Below are 18,310 nucleotides of genomic sequence, written 5' to 3'. Positions count from 1 at the left end.
CTTCCGCTCTTCGGTCCAGACGTGCATATTTCAACGACAAGCTCGCCCCGAAGACTTTGACGAACCCTGGCGAACGCGAGAACTCGTCGGCGAACGAAAAAAAGAAAAAAAAAAAAGAACCGTACATTTGGGTAAATATTAGCACGGTGGCGTTTCGTCGAGTGGTTCCCTCCGTTCCTCTTCGTTCCTCCTCGTTCCTCCTCGTTCCTCCTCGTCCCTCTCGAGCCGCGGGGAGCGAGTATGCAGGCGCGCGAGCGGGAGTATCAGTCCCGCGTGGAATGTTCGTTAGTTGGCACAATGATAAACTCGCATTCCATTCGTCGAGCGGCGACTCGCACCGAGATATCGGTATTCCAGCCACTCGAGCAGATAACGCGATATCTCGATGCGCGAAGACGAAATTTTTCGCCGAGTAAAACACACCGAATCTTCGTCATCGTCCGGATCGACTACGGGGACCGACGATGAAGTTTTCCTACCCCGGATTCGAGACACGAATCTTTCTCCCCTGTGTCGCTTTTCCTGTCTCGATTCACGCGCAAATTAGATACAAAATTCGCGTATATATATCTCGTGGATCCTCCTTACTCTAACGATAGGTAAGTTTCTAGAATAGTAATTGTTCGAGTAAGTAAACCAAACGCATAGGACTGGAGACCGCGCTACAGGTGTAATTTTTCTACGCGCCGTGTGCAATTACGATAACAACGGTACGTCTTCATTGTTCCAAGATTGCATATATTGTGGAATACGGTATCGGTGCGAGAATAAAGATAAAAATAGAGCGTCGTTCGTTAGAAAAGCGAGGCAGAGGTGCTATTAAGCCGACCTTGAACGCGATATAATAAGAATGTGACGCGATAACGCGAAACGAGAAAAAGGAGAACGGAAAGACGGTGAGACAGGTTGAAAATATACACGCGAAAAGGGTACACCGGTTGCGTAACACCGCGAAACGAAAGTTCTGTTTAACGTAGATTGCAACCTTATCTACGGGATTACGATCGACAAGAACGAAAGTATAGCCGGGGTATTATTAACGCATTCCAATTGTCGGCGAAAGATAGCGAGAGCGTCGAATTTACAAACCGACATCGATCGGTGCCGGATTCCACGTTCCGTGAACCGCCGCGGATCCTGCAAAAAGCTAACAACCGAACGAAAATCGACGCCCGTTCGTCGAAATAATGGCAGTTTCTCGGCGAATCGAGGATTCTTCTTACCGAAGAGATCTCTCGTTCTCCCGTCCGAGGTGAATCGGGTACGCGCAGGGACGATTCGCGCGGAAAGAAGAGAAACGACTCTCCGTGGCTGGTGTAATTCGCTCGGGCGAGAAGGAAGAAAAAAAGAAGAAAAAAGGAAACAGAGTCGGTGGTAAGAAGGGTAATAATCACTCAACAGGTTTTCTCTCGGTTGGTCGATCGCGTAGGCAGCTCTCTTTCTCGTTTTTCCTCCCGTACTCGCTCTCGCGTCTCGTAGTCGCGCGAATACGCGCCCGGAATAAATTACAATTCGTATTCGAATCCCGAATTGGCGGGATTTTTCGGGCCAGTTGGCCGAGTAGTTGTCGCGCCGGTTGCACGCCGCGTGGATGGATGCGCGAGCATCCAACGACGAGGGGCGTCGGAGGGGCGGTGAGGGGGTCGCGAGGACCACGGGGAGGGGGCGACAGTTTAATTAAACGATCTCTCGATTCCGCGTTCGCCCGTTCGAGGTGGCCTCTCGACCGGAAAACGCGAAATTCGTTCCGCCGTTGCAGGAATTCAACGATTGTGCCCCTGGTCGATTACGGGTCGACTGCGGTGGCCGAACTAACTTTTTGCCCGTTTCGGTTCCGACCGTGGGGCTGGAAAACGACAACCGCGGTGAAAAATGACGAACGACACCCTACGAGTTCCCGAACAGGTAATCGGGAGACGTTAACTTCGTCCGCGTTCGAGAATCGCGACGAATACCTGCTTCTTCGTGGACGTTGCCACGAATACGTGAAACGTGGACGTTTCGACGAAAACAGGACCGTTACGACCCGGTTAACCGTTTAAACGAGAACGAACCGCGCGAAAGGAAAATCCATCCGCTCGGAACCGACGATTAAGGACAAAGGACAAAGGTGGTGACGCGTTTAAACGAAAAATAGGTCGGGAGAGCGCGTGTGCGTGCGAGAGGGGACACAGAGTGGGCGGAGCTCGATACGAGAAAAACCGAGCTTGAAATTCAAATGGGACGCGCACACGGTGGGGGACAGCTATAATTGAGAACCGTGCTGGATAAATTACGCTGAAAATCGAATCAGTCCACTCCGAGGGAAAACAAAATCTCGGCTTTGGGAAATCTACGATTTATGGAAGAATTCTTCGCAACGGGTTTCACACGACTGTAAGGAAACCCGACGGTGTGTAACGTTTGGATTTTCACGGGATTTGGAAAATGGCCGGAGCATCGAGTACCAAGTTCGATTTGCACGGAGATTGGTACCGCGGAGTCATCGAAGAGTGTAAGAATCCTCTGCGCGGGGTTTACCCGAGTAGTCGCAAGGGAAATGCGCGGCGTTCGAATTTTAACGAAACTTCGAAAATGAACGGAGAATCGAACAGTCCGCGATTTTCGTTCAATCGCGAGCGAGGAGGATAAGTAGTTTACGAAATATTCCACGATAAAGATCGTGATTCGAAATCAGAGGGGAGAAGCGAAAAATTCACCTCCGTTTCGTGTTTACACGACCGGAGTTCATAAAAACAGGAGGGTTGCGATTATAGTAAGTGGAATGTGGACGGAATAAATGCCGCTTACCGAATTAATTACATCGGTACCCGGAACAAACGGTGTATAATGAACACGGCTGGCTGGTCGATGCCGAAATTGTTCAACAATCGGGACGTCGACGGATTACGATAAATGTGATTAAGCGCTCCAATTATGTCGATCGGTCGATATATTCGATTAATCGACCGAGATAAAACAAACACGCGCCGTGTAGATTTTTATCCGCGGTTATTAAATTCGAATCGAACGTTCGAATGTTACCGACCGAATCGAGCATTCTGCCAACGTCGAGCAAAGCGGAATAATTAACGCGCGCCCGACCGCGCTTGTTTTTCTCTTTTTAAACATTTTTTTTTCTCCCCCCATCGAGAGAGATTCGCGATCGTTCGAACGTCGAGGGTTGAAGTCGAGGAACGTTGAAACCACCGGATGTTCTCCGCTCCGTTTTCGGTGAAACGCGTGCGTCCTTCGCGGAATCGTGTTTTTTCGGGATTATCGCAACGATATCTCGGGCATTAACGAAACGATCGATTCGAAATCTCGAGTACTCGTAGAGTACACGTACGGTTATCGTACCGGTCGGATTCTCGTCGATATCGAATCATCCGTTTTCCAAAGTCCTCTCAAAGTTCAAAAACTCGAGACGAGTAACGAAATCCTTTCTCGAAAACGAGAAATTTTATACCGATGGCTACGTAACCGTGCATCTTCGCGAAACACCGACGACCGAAAACCTTAACATCCGTTACCAACCGGTCGAAAGAAACTCCGTGCGGATTCGTTGAAAGTTCAACGAGTACGTCTCGGAAAATTCGTGTAATTCCGTACGTGTCTCGTTCAGACAGAAGTCCGATAGTTACCTAATTATTCCGCATCCTAATGGGAATCCTCTCTCGGGCTTTAAAGGGCGAAGAGAGCAATCGCGGTGCGCACACGTGCATCGCGAATCTGTTTCGATTCAACGAGGAAAATCTGCAGAGAGGTTCAGTTTCGAAGTTGTCTCGACTCGTTTCCGTCCCCGCAAAGGATTTTCGCTTTATTTCCGGCCGGTGGGTATCGCAGGGGGGAGAGTTCGTAGCATCCCCTGTCCCCGCTACGTCGACTCATTAATTTACGTACAAAGAGAAAGCGCGGGCGCGCGTTCGCTCGCTCGCTCGCTCGCTCGCGTAAACATCGCGGTATCTGTTATCGTTAGATGGCTCCCTTGTCATTTGCAGCGATTAACCTCGTTACCCGGGGCCGTCCCCGGTTCCTTTTCCCGATCTATTAGCGTGCCGCGCCGAACGATGAAATATCGGACTGCCGTGAAAACAATTTCGTCGATTACCAGTGAATAATTTACGTTCGACGGTCCATTAAACCGAACCGATGGAAATTTTGACGCGCTCAAGATCGAACTCGCTCGCGCGGCACGCTCGTATTTCAAGGATACTCGTTCCCCGCGGGGCTGTCTCGTCGCGTTAAGTGCTACTTACGGCCCACGGTCGATGCCAATGGCTTCCACGGACTTACCTGAAACGAGAGAAAATAAAGAGTTAGAGGGGCGGGCAACGAAGATCGGACAACACGCGACAAAATACGACCGGTCGGGGGACCGTACGGAATACGGGTCCGTAATTCGCGGCGCTGAACGAGGTCAAGGGGATTTCACGGCTCTCGAGACGAGACGGAAATCAAGAATAACGAAATCGCGTCGGACGCGTCGCTTTCGAGTAAGGCGTATCACCCAACCGACGCGTCCCGTAGCGTGTTTCGCTACAGACCCCGCTAGCGTTTCTTACGCAAGAAGATGTCACTTACCATCGGTTAACGGTAAGCCATTGAGTTAATGGTATCGATACGGTTTTAAGACAGTGTCGTGGCTAGAGATTGCAGAGCCCCGTGGGCGACTAGAAAGTTTTCGAGTGCTCGGCCGCTCGCTGTACCGGACACTTTGAAATTTTATATTTTCCGCGTAACTTTATTTTACGGTACATCGTAATTCCGTCGAGATAGTTTCTCGCTTAAATTTACTACGGGAATAATACAGCCGCGAAGATACGTTTAAGAAAAGAAATCGCCCCCGGATCTAAGATACCGTGTTTTCGAGCGCTCGTGGGACATTTTCGAATCGATTTTTTCTGGGGAACGATGCCTCGTTGTCCTCGATTTTCCTCCTGTTTCGAGCCGGCGAAATCTTCCTGACCTCGTTCCTACCACGAATTACCGAGCACCGTGTATACACGAGTGTACACGGATTTACGCGCGTATCGTCGAGAGAAGGAAAGATTGGACCTGGAAGAGGTCGCGAACCGTATTCAGTCGGACCTCCCGAGGTCTTCGCGGTGGAATAAGAACGAGGAAAAAGCACTCGACGCTGTACACATTTTGCTTATCGATGGATGCAACGTTCCTCGGGACTCGTCTTTCTTTCTCCTCGGTATACTTAACGCGCGCGCGTGTATTTCGTACGTGTGCATTTACGTATTCAAAACTCTCGTCTCTCTCTCTGTTTCTCTTCCTCTCTCACTTTCGGTGGTTTCTTTTCGCGAGGAACGAACGAACCGTGCAACTCGAGACCCATTTCTTAATTTCGCGACGACGTCGACGACGACGACGATGACACGCGTTCGTACGTATCCAACGAGACGCATCGAGAAGGTCGAACCGAGAGGTCGTAGGTCGGGAATCGACGATCGAACGAAGAACGTACTGGCCACGGTATCGTCGAGCAAAAGGCCGAATCGATTATCACATGGAACGATCCTCGATTGCCTCTCGTTGAACTCGTCAAACCGTTATCGCGACAATGACGCGAAAGGCGGAGGTCACTCCGGTAAAGCCACCGTCGTAGAAACTTTCGTTCGAGCGTTCGGAATACGCTCGACGACCGCTTTCGTTCGTGGACGGTATCGCCGATCGTCGAACAATATCGCTTCTCTACGTATTTCGAACGTGGCAACGGAACACCGTTGACGCGAAATACGCGAGAACGATAACTGCTAAATGTCGATCGCTTGTTCGCCAGCCAGTCGAAGTTGTCGCGCGGGCTATTTTACGCGATTCGCGAGTATTGCGCAACGGAGCGGACCGCTATGAGCGACAAGACCGATAAATATCGAAAGTCGAACCGTCGTCGAGCTCGACGAACAATGGTGCGGCAACGATTCGAATTCGCGCGTAGGTATACCAGGTTGGTCGGTCTACGCCGTCCGGTTCGAGACGAGGTCGAGATTTATCGAAACCTGCGCGGCCGAACGAAATTATCCACCGGTACCGCGTATTTTATCGGATTTCTTTTCTTTTCTTTTCTTTTCATTTTTTTTCTCTTCCTTTATTTTTTCCTTTCTTTCATTTATATCCTCCTCTCGCCCGTACGGCGGCCATGCATTCGGTACGGTTCGATTCGGTGCAATGATTTAAGGCGGTTACGCAAGCGATTCCGCGATAGGTCGATGGCTGGTGTTTCTGGCCCCCGTGTAACAACGCTCGATCGACTGATCGCCTCGCAACTGCGAACGCGGCGAGCAAACGTCGAGCATTAATCTTCCAGCTGGAACACGCCGCGCGCGCGCTTTGTCGCAAGGACTCTCCTTCTCTCTTTCGACATCCGCGACCCGCTTTTTATACCATTGTTGCCCGAAACTCCCGAATTTCCAGCGACATATTTTCAATCGTACCGTTGGAAAATCGAATACTTTTTCACGAGCCGGTGAACGACAATTTATATCCCCCTCTACTCCCTTTCCGTCCCCCTTCTCCGGTAATTTGAATCTCGTTCCGCGAGAACGAATATTTAAACCGCTCGCCAACCCAAAGAATACCCCGTGTGATCGAGGACTCCCGATTGTCCAGAGATTCGATTATTGATAAATCGAAGCGCGTGAATCGCCAACGATACTTGGTACCCGCGAAGCGTTGTTTTCCCGCCCGAGAGGTTCGACTTCGTTTCGAAATTTTCAATCGGGGAGAAAAGTCGTAGATCATCGCCGTGTAGGACGGAAAGAATTGATCTGGCAACGAAAAACTCGAGAAACGTCGCGTTAACGAAGATATTAACGTTCGAACGAAATTTTCCAACGGACGGACGTCAGCGTCGGGTCGCTCGCGACGCGTCGTCGATCTTCGAGCAGAAAAAAAAAAAAAAAACGAACGGCTCGTTCTCGCGAGCTGTTCGACGATGAAGGATCGATTCGCGTATCGACGTCGACGCGATGATGTATATTTTATTTCCGATGATTCAGCTGCCATGGAATTCGAGTGCAGTCGAGCACGCGTGTTTGTTTAAAGCGCGTCTTCTCGCGCGCGCTCACGAATCCTCGTCCAGAATTCTGTTCCTTGTTTCTTTATATTTTTTTCTTTTCTTTTCTTTTCTTTTTTTTTCCATTTCGTTTCATTTCATTTTTTTCGGTCACAACCGTCGGCAGTGACTTTATCCAACTAACGAATAACGGGGAAACAATCGAAACGAATTTTATATTCACGTCGCAGCCCGTTCGTTAGACAATACGCGCTGACTGACGGTGCGGGACGTTACAACGCGCTTGCTCGAGCCGCGCTCGCCTAAAAATAACGAATAGAAAATACGAGGGAATCGTGCGCGTAGTCGAAGTAACATTTTTCTACACCGTCGTTGAATATTCGTGTTCTTGTTCTCTCTCCCTCTATCTCTGTTTCTTTCTCTCTATCTTACTCCGTTCCTCTTGAGGCGAGCGGATAACTAAAAAGCTCGCGATAATAGCCTTTCGTCCGACAAATTTTCCCCCGGACAACCCCGTCTCCGCTTCTAACCGGTGGCAAAGAGTCGGATACATACGGAGAATTTGTATGTAATTAAAAAGTCGTCCGCTTTATCTGCGCGAAAGAGTTGAATTTCGCACCCCTCCCTCCCTCCCCCCCAAACGTAGGAAACAAATGACCTCATTTTGCGGGCACCCTTTTTGCTCGCGCGGTTTCCATGTACCCGCGTTCTTCGGTTCTTATTTCCCGCGTTTTTCCCATAAACGAACCAGCGAACGATGCTCTCGGAGCCGGATAACCGGCGCCGGGGGCCCTCGAAGAAATAAAAAAACAAAAGTTTCGCGTTCTTTTTGTTATTTTATTCGCTCGAAAATTTACCCGGGAAATTCCACTCCGAAACGACGGAGGACGGAAAATCGAAATTTTTCGAATCGATCGAGACTTCGCGGAATTTCCCGCGTCATCGATTCAAAATTTCACCTCGTTCGTTCCAAATATCGCGTTAGCGCTCGTAACCTTTTGTCGTCGAATTTCGATCCACGGTTTCGAGAAATTTTCAAACGCTTCGAAAATTAATTAACCTACATCGAATACCCATTTGTCTTCGATCGGTACCTTTCTATTTAAATCCAGGACTATTCAGCTTCGTTTCTCTTTTCTTTCTCGGTATTACGATTTTACCTGTTTCGTATTTGTGCCAGTATTTTTTGTCAAAGCGTACCATACGCGCTGTGATAAAAGATCCGATCGATCGTTCGTCATCGTAACCGTTTTCAACGAACGCGACCGGTCGCGTGTTTTCGTGTACGAAGTCACGAGGAATGCAAGGACGAGGAAAGATCGTCTGGTTAGCGGAGGTGAGGATCGTCAGTATTTTTCGCAGTCAGCTGAGCAAAGATTGACATCACCGCGTGCCAGAACGGTGATTCACGGGGAAGAAAGTGCTCGAGTCGATGGTACCGGGAACTGGATCGAAATAGCCGCTTACCGGCAATTAAGATTATCGAACGAGCCACGCCATCGAATCCTTCGTTGATTTTTTTCTAGAAGGCCTCGATGGTATCGATGTTCACCGTTCCTCGACGAACCACGAGGACTTATCGCGACAACTTTCGTAACGAACTGTAACTTCGATCGTAACTTTCCATTCGTGAACACGATCATCGCGACGGAGAACCATCGACGAAACCGTACAGACGAATCTCCGTTAATATTTATTCGAGTCGATTATAAACGCGTTCGATCCATTTGTGTACAATGGATTAATTCGGTCACCGGCACGTGTCTTGCGATAAAGTACTCTTTCGTATTCGCATATTCTAGGTTTCCACTTCGTTTTCTCTTTTTTATTCCATATTATTTTGTTCTTATTACAGTGTTCTCAAGGTCGAGTTAATAGCCTGTGGACCTTGCCGTTGTGCCAAACGTGTACTTATTTTTACCCCTACCCGTTAACTTCTTATTATCTTCTTATTATTATTATTCCTCTTCTTGTTCCTCTTTTCCGTCTCTCCTCTCCCGATACCGCATTTTACGGTGTACGCGATCTCTCGGTAGGGTCAAGACGTATTATTATTATTTTCATTTCGCAAACACGGGTGCATTACGACCCGGGGAAACAATTTGCTCGGGTCGTGTACGCGTGCGAGCGTTCTCCTCGCTTGTAAATCCGATCGATTAACTTCGCTCCGGAATTTCGCGGAGCATCGTATTTATTTTACCGTTGGGGAAACTTTCGGTAGTGCCAAACGTTGTTGCGTCGTTTCGACAGCCACTCTCTTTTTCCCGTCGACTGGGAAATTCGAGCTTTCAATTTTTACCCGGCAATCTCGTCGAAACATCGAGTTTGCGCACTTTTCGGTAAAAGCGACGCGTGTCGCGTTCGACATCGTTGCTCGTCCTTGAAAAAAGAGACGGAAAAAGGGACTCGCCGAAGGAAACAAAAATAAACGGACAACGTACGTTCGTTAACGAGACGCGGATTTCTGCATCGATATCGTCTTTCGATTCCCGTTTTCTTCCGTGCCCGCGTATCGGGTAACGGACGAAACGGATTTGCAAAACGGAAAAAAAAAAACAAAAAAAAAACCTCGTAAAAACTTCGATCGATCGAGGTACGTAGGAGCGCGACGAGAACAACGCGGAAATCATCGAGACATCTCGAAGCTCGTGACGTGGAAATCGTCTCGCGCGTTTCAATGCATTTTTTCTGCATTCTTGAGACAAGGGTCGATCGAAAGCGTTCCTTTCGAAATCGTATTTCGAATCGACATACTTGTCCAAACGGAACTCAACCAAACGTTCGATATTAACTTCACGCAAGGTAACTTCAAGGTTAAATAAGGTAAGTAAGGTAAGTATTTTTTAAATATTACCAGATAAACGCGAACAATTCCGAAATTCTGTTCCTTAATAAAAATGATCGAATTCGTTCAACGATTCGCGATCGTGTTACTATTCCTTCGAAATTTTCATCCAGCCGAGAATTCCGCTCACTTCGGTACCGAACCTTCGCGAATCCCTTTTATCTTCACCGTGACGTTGTTTGGTTGCATTTGGCGCGCGGAAAGAATGGAGGGCGTCGATGAAAAACTACGGTTGTTTCGTCCCTCTCTCTCTCTCTTTCTCGAGGTTCATTCATTTTCCAACGTGCCCGTCTTTTTTCACCGTTGACTTCGGCACCCGCCCTTTACCGCAGGGCTCTCTCCCGCGTCTCCCTGTTCGCGCTCGCGGGAACGGAATTACACGATGCTTCCGCTTCCACGGCGTTCCCCGCTTTTTCAAGTTTATTTCGGGAAGTCTGAATCGCGTGCGACGCTTCGCGCGATCTCCTTGCGCGCCAAATGTATCATCGAGATATCTCTCGACGCGTACGAGGAATAAATCGCGACGGCGCCGACCAAGTCGGGACCAGAAACGGAAACTCGGGTTCTCCGCGTACCTACGTAAGCAGATCACGATGTTTCCGTATCGACCGCGACGTATTCAATAGCCCGGGGAACAAACGAACATTTCATTTTTTAATACAACCACGCGTAACACTGTGTGGTCCAGGTGCTGAGAATAATCGCGGAGAAAAAGATACGGTGTCTATAATTGCTTCGAAAGGGTAACCATCGAGGGAAAAATATCCGTAAGGAACGATTCTATCGATTTTATTAATTTTATTAATATTTCGGTCGATCGAATTTTGTACAAGTGTCGTTTGATGCGACACTTGATACGAAAATGTACAAGTGTCGTTTGTGAGAGTTGGAAAGTAATTCGGTCCAAATTCGATCGAGGAATCGAGCGACGAATTAAACAGAAGAGTCTAAGCAACAAAAGTACGAAATATGAAAGACATTTTCGGCAAAGTGGCGCCTAACGAGTAGAGAAATTCACGCGGTTAAAGAACTGGTTACTATTGCTACTGAAACGAGAAGAGTGTTTAATATTTTGCACCACCTTCTAAGAATCTTACCGCGTTCTTCGGCTTCGTTTCTATACTCTACAAAAGTTAACGTCGTTTGAAAAATACTTTGTAATAACGTAAATATTCACCCCAAGTGTCTGTAAACAGATATTCTCTCGAACGCAAATGGGACTACAAATTTCCCGCTACAAATTTTTCAAACACCGTTACACGGTTCGTTCCTAAAAGATCCCGGAACAATTTCTCCGTGTCTGGTTACCTTGCAACATCTCGAGGGCGGAATTGTTTCCAAAGTTTCGGAAAACGGGAGTTGTCTGCGAACAATCTTGAGAGAATTTCGAACGATTGTAATTGGTAAAGTGACTCAGATCCGATAACCGTGCGTTGTCACGGTGAATGTCAACGAGACGACCAAACGAAGAGGAAACGAGATCCTTGATCTCTCCCTCGGGATACTTAACGCGGCCACGAGGTCGTTCGCGATCGGGACGTTTGTTCCGGTATTTCAGTTTCATTGTCAATCGGTCCGCGGCGTTTGTACGAGGTAACGAGCTCGGAATGAAACCGCGGTACGTTTCAGCCCGATCTGGATGGCAATCACGATTTCGCAAAGTATCATTAATGAACGGGAGTGTACATTCCGCGTGCCACCGCCGCGGCCGCCGCCGTACGGCGTGACGCAGACGCCGAAATACGCGAGTTGAATTCCTCCATTCATTCGCGCGGCGGTCACGCGCGCGCACCCTCGTCGCGTGTTGCTTACGACACGCACTCACGCGCGCTACGCGCGTACGCACGCACGCACGCACGCACGCGCTCGCTCGCTCGCTCGCTCGCTGCCCGACGGAGACACCGTTCGTTCGTTCGTTCGTTCATTCATCGACGCCTGTCTCGCTCCGGACGCTTGTCCGTTCCTCCTCGTCGACGATTTTTACGCATCCGTAAGCCCCTTCGCCGACGACGAAACCCGACTCGCGGAAACGCACCGTCGCGAGACCAGCGAAAAACTATACGAGTCGCGAGATAATTGGAGAAACTTTGAAAGTCCTCTTACTACTGGCGCACTCGTGAAGGAAGACACTTAACGTGGATACTGCCGCGAAAGATGTTCCTTGGTTCGTCTAGGGTGTAATTTGTAACCTGGATGTATGCGCGAAAGATGTTCCTCGGTCTGGATTAAGTTGCAAGGGAAGATCCGTAACGCGAACACTTGCGCGAAAGATGTTCCTTGGTTTAACCAGGGTGTAATTTGTAACGTGGATATCTGCGTGAAAGATGTTCCTCGGTTTGACCAGGGTGTAATTTGTAACGGGGATATTTGCGCGAAAGATGTTCCTCGGTTTGTCCAGGGTGTAATTTGTAACGTGGATACTTGCACGAAAGATGTTACAGTGCAATTTGGATGTTCGTTGGTCTATTCGAAGTATAATCCGTAACGTGGATACTTGAACGAAAGATGTTGGTCCATCCAGATAATTGGTACGAAAAGTGATTGACGCGTATTGCTAACACGCGTTAAACGTCAGTTTGAAAAAATTATACATCTCTTGGCTCGGTGTAATTGTTACGAAAATGAATATTTCGCGAGGCAAAGTTTGCCGGGTCAGCTTTATCCACCGGGATTGTACATCTGGGTGCGAGATCGATTTTTTCGTACAATTTCGTGTTCTGGATAGAGTGGATAATTGCACGAGTTTCGTACACTGTTTCTTTTTCATTATTGGAAGTTTCTTCGAAGGAATTCGTGTCTCGTATCGGCGGAGAACTGGTCGGCGGGTCCGAACAGGCAAACTTTGTCTCGGCCGGGTGTAACACCGATGTATTTTTATAATATTTCCAGGTCTTATCTCGTGCATCTCGTCGGGGCGAATAAATTAAAATTTCTCTTAATTTAAATACACGGACACACGGGCCTTGAAAGTTTCGACTTCCGCTCGAGTTTTCTTCTCATCTTTATTTTTAGAGAGTTCTCGGCCGCGAGAATGACGTGCACGGGAATCTCGCGGCTACCAGAACGGAAAGTTTGCGATATCTTCCCGTGTCCGGCGTCGAGTCGCGTGTGGTCGTTTTATCGGCACGGCGGAGAGCTAATGATGTAACGAGTATAAATTCGCTAAAGCGAACGGTCATTCTGGATATTTTCTGAGGGATACGGCGAGGTGGAGCGACCAGCGTACATTATCGTCCAAAAGTTTCGGATCCTCGGACTCTTTAAAGACCACGCGTGCCGCATATCGTCGAACTTTACTCGACGTCGTTAAGGAAAAGAAAAGAAAAAACAAGAAAGAAACAGAGCGAAGGATACTTCGACGAAAGCAAAGTAGGCAGATTCGGCTAACTATGACACGAATATCAGCCGGTGATTATGAAAGCGGCTCGAGCCAATAATTTTCGAAACTCTTTCCTCGCGTTGGTATACGTTTACGTTACGCCAGCGGAGTTTGAACTTCGAGAAGAAAATTAATATACAACGAAGACGCAAGTTAGAGAACTGGATCTTCCGCTCGTGTTAATGTGGATAAATCTTAAAAATTGCACGGAGATTAACCCAAAACTTCTCGTGTAAATTCATCCTCCGACCGGCAACAATTCATACCGAGAACCCACGACCGAGATCGAATCGTTATAAATAACAATACGCTCGTACCGACCACTTCCGTGTACATATTTGGTTCTCCAACCCACGGCCATCCACCGTAACTTTATTTACGCATATTCGATCGCGATTTCTGTTGTAGCTACTCCCACCTTGCGATATTTAAAATAACTCGAACGTAGACGCGCGCGTGCGCCAATATCACCGAAGAGTACGAGGAATGCGAGCACGCACGCACGTACGCACGTACATACGTACATACGTACGTGAGAATAAATCGATCGACCGTTATCGAAAACGTGTAGGAAACTGACGCCGTGTCCGATCGACGTGTCGCCTAACGTATTTCCTGCGAGCCTGGACGATTCTAACGAACCGGTTTCCCTCGTTTCGAGGAAACGCGCTCGAGAGAAAGAGAGCACGGGATCTCGATCGCGCGTGTCGTTGAAAAACCCCGAAAAAAAAAAAAGAAAAAAAAAAAAATAATGTCCACCCTTCGCGACACCTGGCTCTCGTTAATATCGAGCTTATCGATCGTGGTCTCGGTACGAATTCGAATCCGGAATCGAGGTCGCCGCGATCGAAATCGATCGGGCGGATCGCGTGGCTCGTTCGCGACGATGTTGTTTATCGGGTACGGTTTATCGTGTGACGCAGAAACTGAACGTTGAAGGCATCTGGCCGTTCGAGACGGTATTTAAGCCGCGACCTGACTCGTATAATTATTATTCGTTCGGTCGTTGAGCGTGATTTAACCGCGGCCGTTTCAACGAGTGCACTCGCGTCATCCGGCCTTCGCGCAGATTTATTTCTCCGTCGGAGGCTCCTCTTCGCCGCAACTTTGTCGCGTTGCGTCACTTTTCCTCGCCCGGTTCGCTCGGTATCCGATACGCTCGTTCCAGGACAGGGATAGGAGCATCTGCGATTTTCCGAGGTGTTCCCCTCGGCGCGTGTTTCGTCCATTACGTGTGCAATTCAACCTTCCCGTGCAATTTCACCGATTATTTTCCTACGATTCAACTCTGCGCGACACCGATAGCAACAAATAGAAAGAATTTTTTCGTTGGATGTTCCACCATAAAAATTCTCCTCTCTCCTCTTTGGCAAAATTATTAATTCTTACAGCACAGGTTTCTCGTATCAATTCTTCGAGCACACGCTCACGATCTCTTTCGTTTCTCTATCGTCGTTGCAATCGTGTGTCGTAATTATCCGCGTCGAAATGTTTCTCGATAATTTCGTCTTCCAATCCCCGGAAGATTTCCAACCCCGTACCTCGGCGTCTCGTCCAACGTCGACGTTTTCGAAGCCTTCGGGAAACTTTTTTTTTACGCCTCGCATCGACTCCGCTCTCGACATTGACTTAATTCGTAATTTCCTTGCAAACGGGACGCCAGCTTCGTATCCGAGGACAGAGCGTAATTTGGGAAGAGCGCCGCTCGAACGTCGCGAGTCATATTGGCGGAAGATCGATCGAGGAACCCAAAAGATTTGCGAGAGATCCGAGATATGAACGAATTTTCCCATCCCCCTCCCTACTTCGCGACTTGTACCGAGTTCGCGTAAAATTCTCCGTACCAACGACGTTGTAGACGTTCGATTTCTTTTTTTCTTTTTTATATATATATTTTATATATACATCGACGTAGCGTTTCAACGGAAACCGTTCGCATTCCGTGATTTTCCACGCTCGAGAATATCGAAACGATCGTTCGCGAAAAAAAAAAAGAATCAGCGCCGACGATAGACGGCACCCGCTCGTTTCTGTCTCGCGTTTCGAACGTCAGACGCAGGGAACAACGTTCGAGAAATATCGCGATTTCGATCGCGAGTCCACCGAAGAGGGACGGAGTCGCGCGAAATGACTCTCGTAACGAGAGTTGCGAATCGAGTTTCCAATCGGTGTTCCAACGGGGGAGTGTATCACAATCTACGGGGGAAAATTTTTCAGTGTAAAGAAAGAAAAAATAAAAGAAAATCTAGCTTCGAACCCGTAACCATCAAAGGGTGCGAAATTCTTAAATAAAATTACGCGTTTGGAGAAATATCTAGAAAAATTTCTATCGTAAAAATGTGATCGTCTTGCGAACGAAAGTAGACACTTTTGCAACGAGTACGCGCGAAGGATGATTACAACCTCGATCGAATTTACGACACAAGAGGCGATCGATAGCGAACGAAGTTTGAGTAATACGATTTCTTTCTCTCGTTAGCCGCGAAAGGGTACATTTCGCGCGTAAAAAGAGGGTATTGTTTGTCGAAAAAACAGAACTCATTCGCGCAGTGTCGGTAACCCTGGACGATGCAAAGTTTACGGATCGTTCGCTCGTAATTTCCACGGATAGGGCGCATGCCCTTTTAATATCATCGTCGTCGCGTCGTTTCACGCGTTTCCAAAACGCTCGTCGCTGAAACCGATTTTTCGTGGCTCGCGATCTTCGCCGCGCGAACCGTGCAATTTTGCACGGTCGTGTTTCCCTCGACGAGTTATCCCGAGGTGTCTCTTTCAGCGAGAAAAAAAAAAGCGGACGCTAGCTGGGAAGGAAGCACTCCGCCACGTTCGATCGCAAACGTTACCCGCTCGAATCATCCTCTAAATCGCGCGTCGATTACGAAGATTGAACCGAGCGAGTCGCTGTCGAAAGCCGAATCTTTTCCCGGGAACGACCTTCCCCTCGTTCAACCTTCCGAAAGGGAATCGGTGAAATCGTGCAGCATAATGCAAAACCCTCGGGTACGTGGGACGGAGTCGCGCAATTTGTCCGGGCGTTGCTCGCGATTCTCTTTATTTAGAAAAAAAAACGTGTGGATACACTCGTAACAAAATTGTTTCCATCGAAGGGATGGAACGTGTTCCACGTGGATAGAAATCGATACCTTTTCGCGAATTAATTTCATTGCTTTTCGGAAAACTCGTCCTGGAGTATTATTTACTTTGAGTTCTCTTTGCGATAAATTTGAAAAATTCTCCACTTCTTTCGGTAAGAAACCTTCAATTCTTCGATTCGCCTTTAGTTCTGTTCTTCGAGCTGTGTCTCCCTTTCGAGCGTTATCTAATTTCCCTCAAGGGTTCTCTCCACGTTATCGAATAGAGCCATCGCTTATTCGCCGGACCGTTTTAATTCAAATTTCCCCTCCCCCCGACCCTCCACATTATCAAAAGTTAATGCTCCGAGCAAATAATAATGTTCCCGTTTACCCGCCACACTGCGTTAATTCAATTTTCTCTGCACTCTACTACATTATCGAAAGTTACCGCCCGGGGCAAATAATAATGTTTACGTAAAAAGGTCGAAAGCTCGGCCGGTAGAATCTAATGGATCGGGCCGCGCGTGTACCGACACGACTGGTTTAAGGTAAACGAAGGTGAAGCCACGGGCCGAGTTTCTCATCTCGGGACGCAATTCCGTTGACGCGCGTCGAACGGGCGTCGCGTAAAAGGAAACCACGAATTACGTTCGACGTTGCGCCGCGTTCTTCGAATACCGTGCTCCTTTGCGAGAAAGAGAGAACCGACCAAGAGTCGGTTGATCGAGAGCTTCCCCGTAGGAGACTCGAGAGCAGAACTCGTCCTTCTCACGGCACGAGTTTTCGCGTGCCTCCTCTCGTTGAAATTCCACGGGAAACGCCACTGCGAGAATTTCGTTTCAGACGAGATCGACCTGTTAAGACCTTACGAAGTCGGGTTTATGATACGGACGACCGAAGCTATTTTCGACGAACCACCATCCGCCGGGAACCACCTTTCGAACGATTCGAAGGAGAAATATTTTTTGCTCGATTTGTACGATATTTTTAAATTTCACTTTTTATTCACCGTCGACGGTACCGCGGTAGCTACTACTCGTCGATCGTCAGTAGAACGCGTAGTAAGTTTTTTTTACAAATATCCCATTGTTGAATCCGCTGGAAAGTATCGGCGCGAAGTCGACCGATTGGAAAGTTTCTCGCGATGTTACGCAAATTGGATCGTTAAGGTGTTGCGTTCCTTTTTTCACGGTTCGTAGCTTCGACCACGGGCAATTAACGCAGCGTTGCATCGCGAACGATCGATTTCGAACGCCTTCTCGCGCAATTGCCCCGATTCTCGTCGTATTCTACGCGAAGATCGATCGTTCCTAATCGTGGAAAGAAAGAAGAATTCCGAGTTTGTCGGGAACTCTTGGCACCTTGGATTCCTCGATGAAAATCGCTGCCGAGAGGAAGTTCCGATTGCTCGTTAAAGCACTGGCAACGAGAGAAGGGGGTTAATCGAGCAATCGTTTCGATCGGGTGTTCAAAGTCGTTTAACGACTCGCGCGAATCCACGCGGAACGCGAACGAATACGCGTTCGAGGAAAGGGTGTTCAATTTCACGATTTGTACAACGATGGAAGCCATTCGAACGAGGATCGGTAACGATTTACGAAATATCTTCCCGAGATCTCGAGTCGTTCGTGAATTTTTTAAACGGTACCTCGTGTTCCGTTCCCGGCGGTTAATAAAACGAAGAACTCGAACGATGTGAATTCGATCACCGTTTTCCATATCCTTCGATCCTTCGAAACTCGAAAAAATTTACGCATAATTCCCACCCTAACTCTATTACACTTGCTACGCTTGTCCGTATTATTCCAAAAGAGTATCGTAACAACGATACGGAGAACAAACGATAAAAGCGAGTATAATAGTCGAGCCATCGCGGTGTATTTTCTCGAGAATAAATAAATTTCCATATTCGAACATCCGTCAATTATGACACGCGTACATACGCGTACAATTTTCCATTGTTTTTTCTTTTCCCCTTTCCTCGAGATCCAGCCATTGAAGCACGGGTA

General features: G+C 48.0%; 1 protein-coding gene across 4 annotated transcripts in view; it reads right to left on the bottom strand.

The window, feature by feature from the left end:
• Window positions 1–18,310, bottom strand: part of Cmpy (crimpy) — a 246,343-nt gene that overhangs the window by 86,140 nt on the left and 141,893 nt on the right. The window contains exon 2 of one of the 4 annotated variants that reach the window (XM_076321549.1): window positions 4,239–4,275. The exons of the other annotated variants lie outside the window; for them this stretch is intronic. Coding sequence (XP_076177664.1) covers window positions 4,239–4,275 — 37 coding nt within the window. The remainder of the gene's footprint in view (window positions 1–4,238; window positions 4,276–18,310) is intronic. 4 annotated transcript variants of the gene reach the window in all.

This window comes from Ptiloglossa arizonensis, chromosome 10 (genome assembly GCF_051014685.1).
Source record: "Ptiloglossa arizonensis isolate GNS036 chromosome 10, iyPtiAriz1_principal, whole genome shotgun sequence".
NCBI lineage: Eukaryota > Metazoa > Arthropoda > Insecta > Hymenoptera > Colletidae > Ptiloglossa > Ptiloglossa arizonensis.
This window is presented reverse-complemented; position numbering and strand designations above follow the sequence as displayed.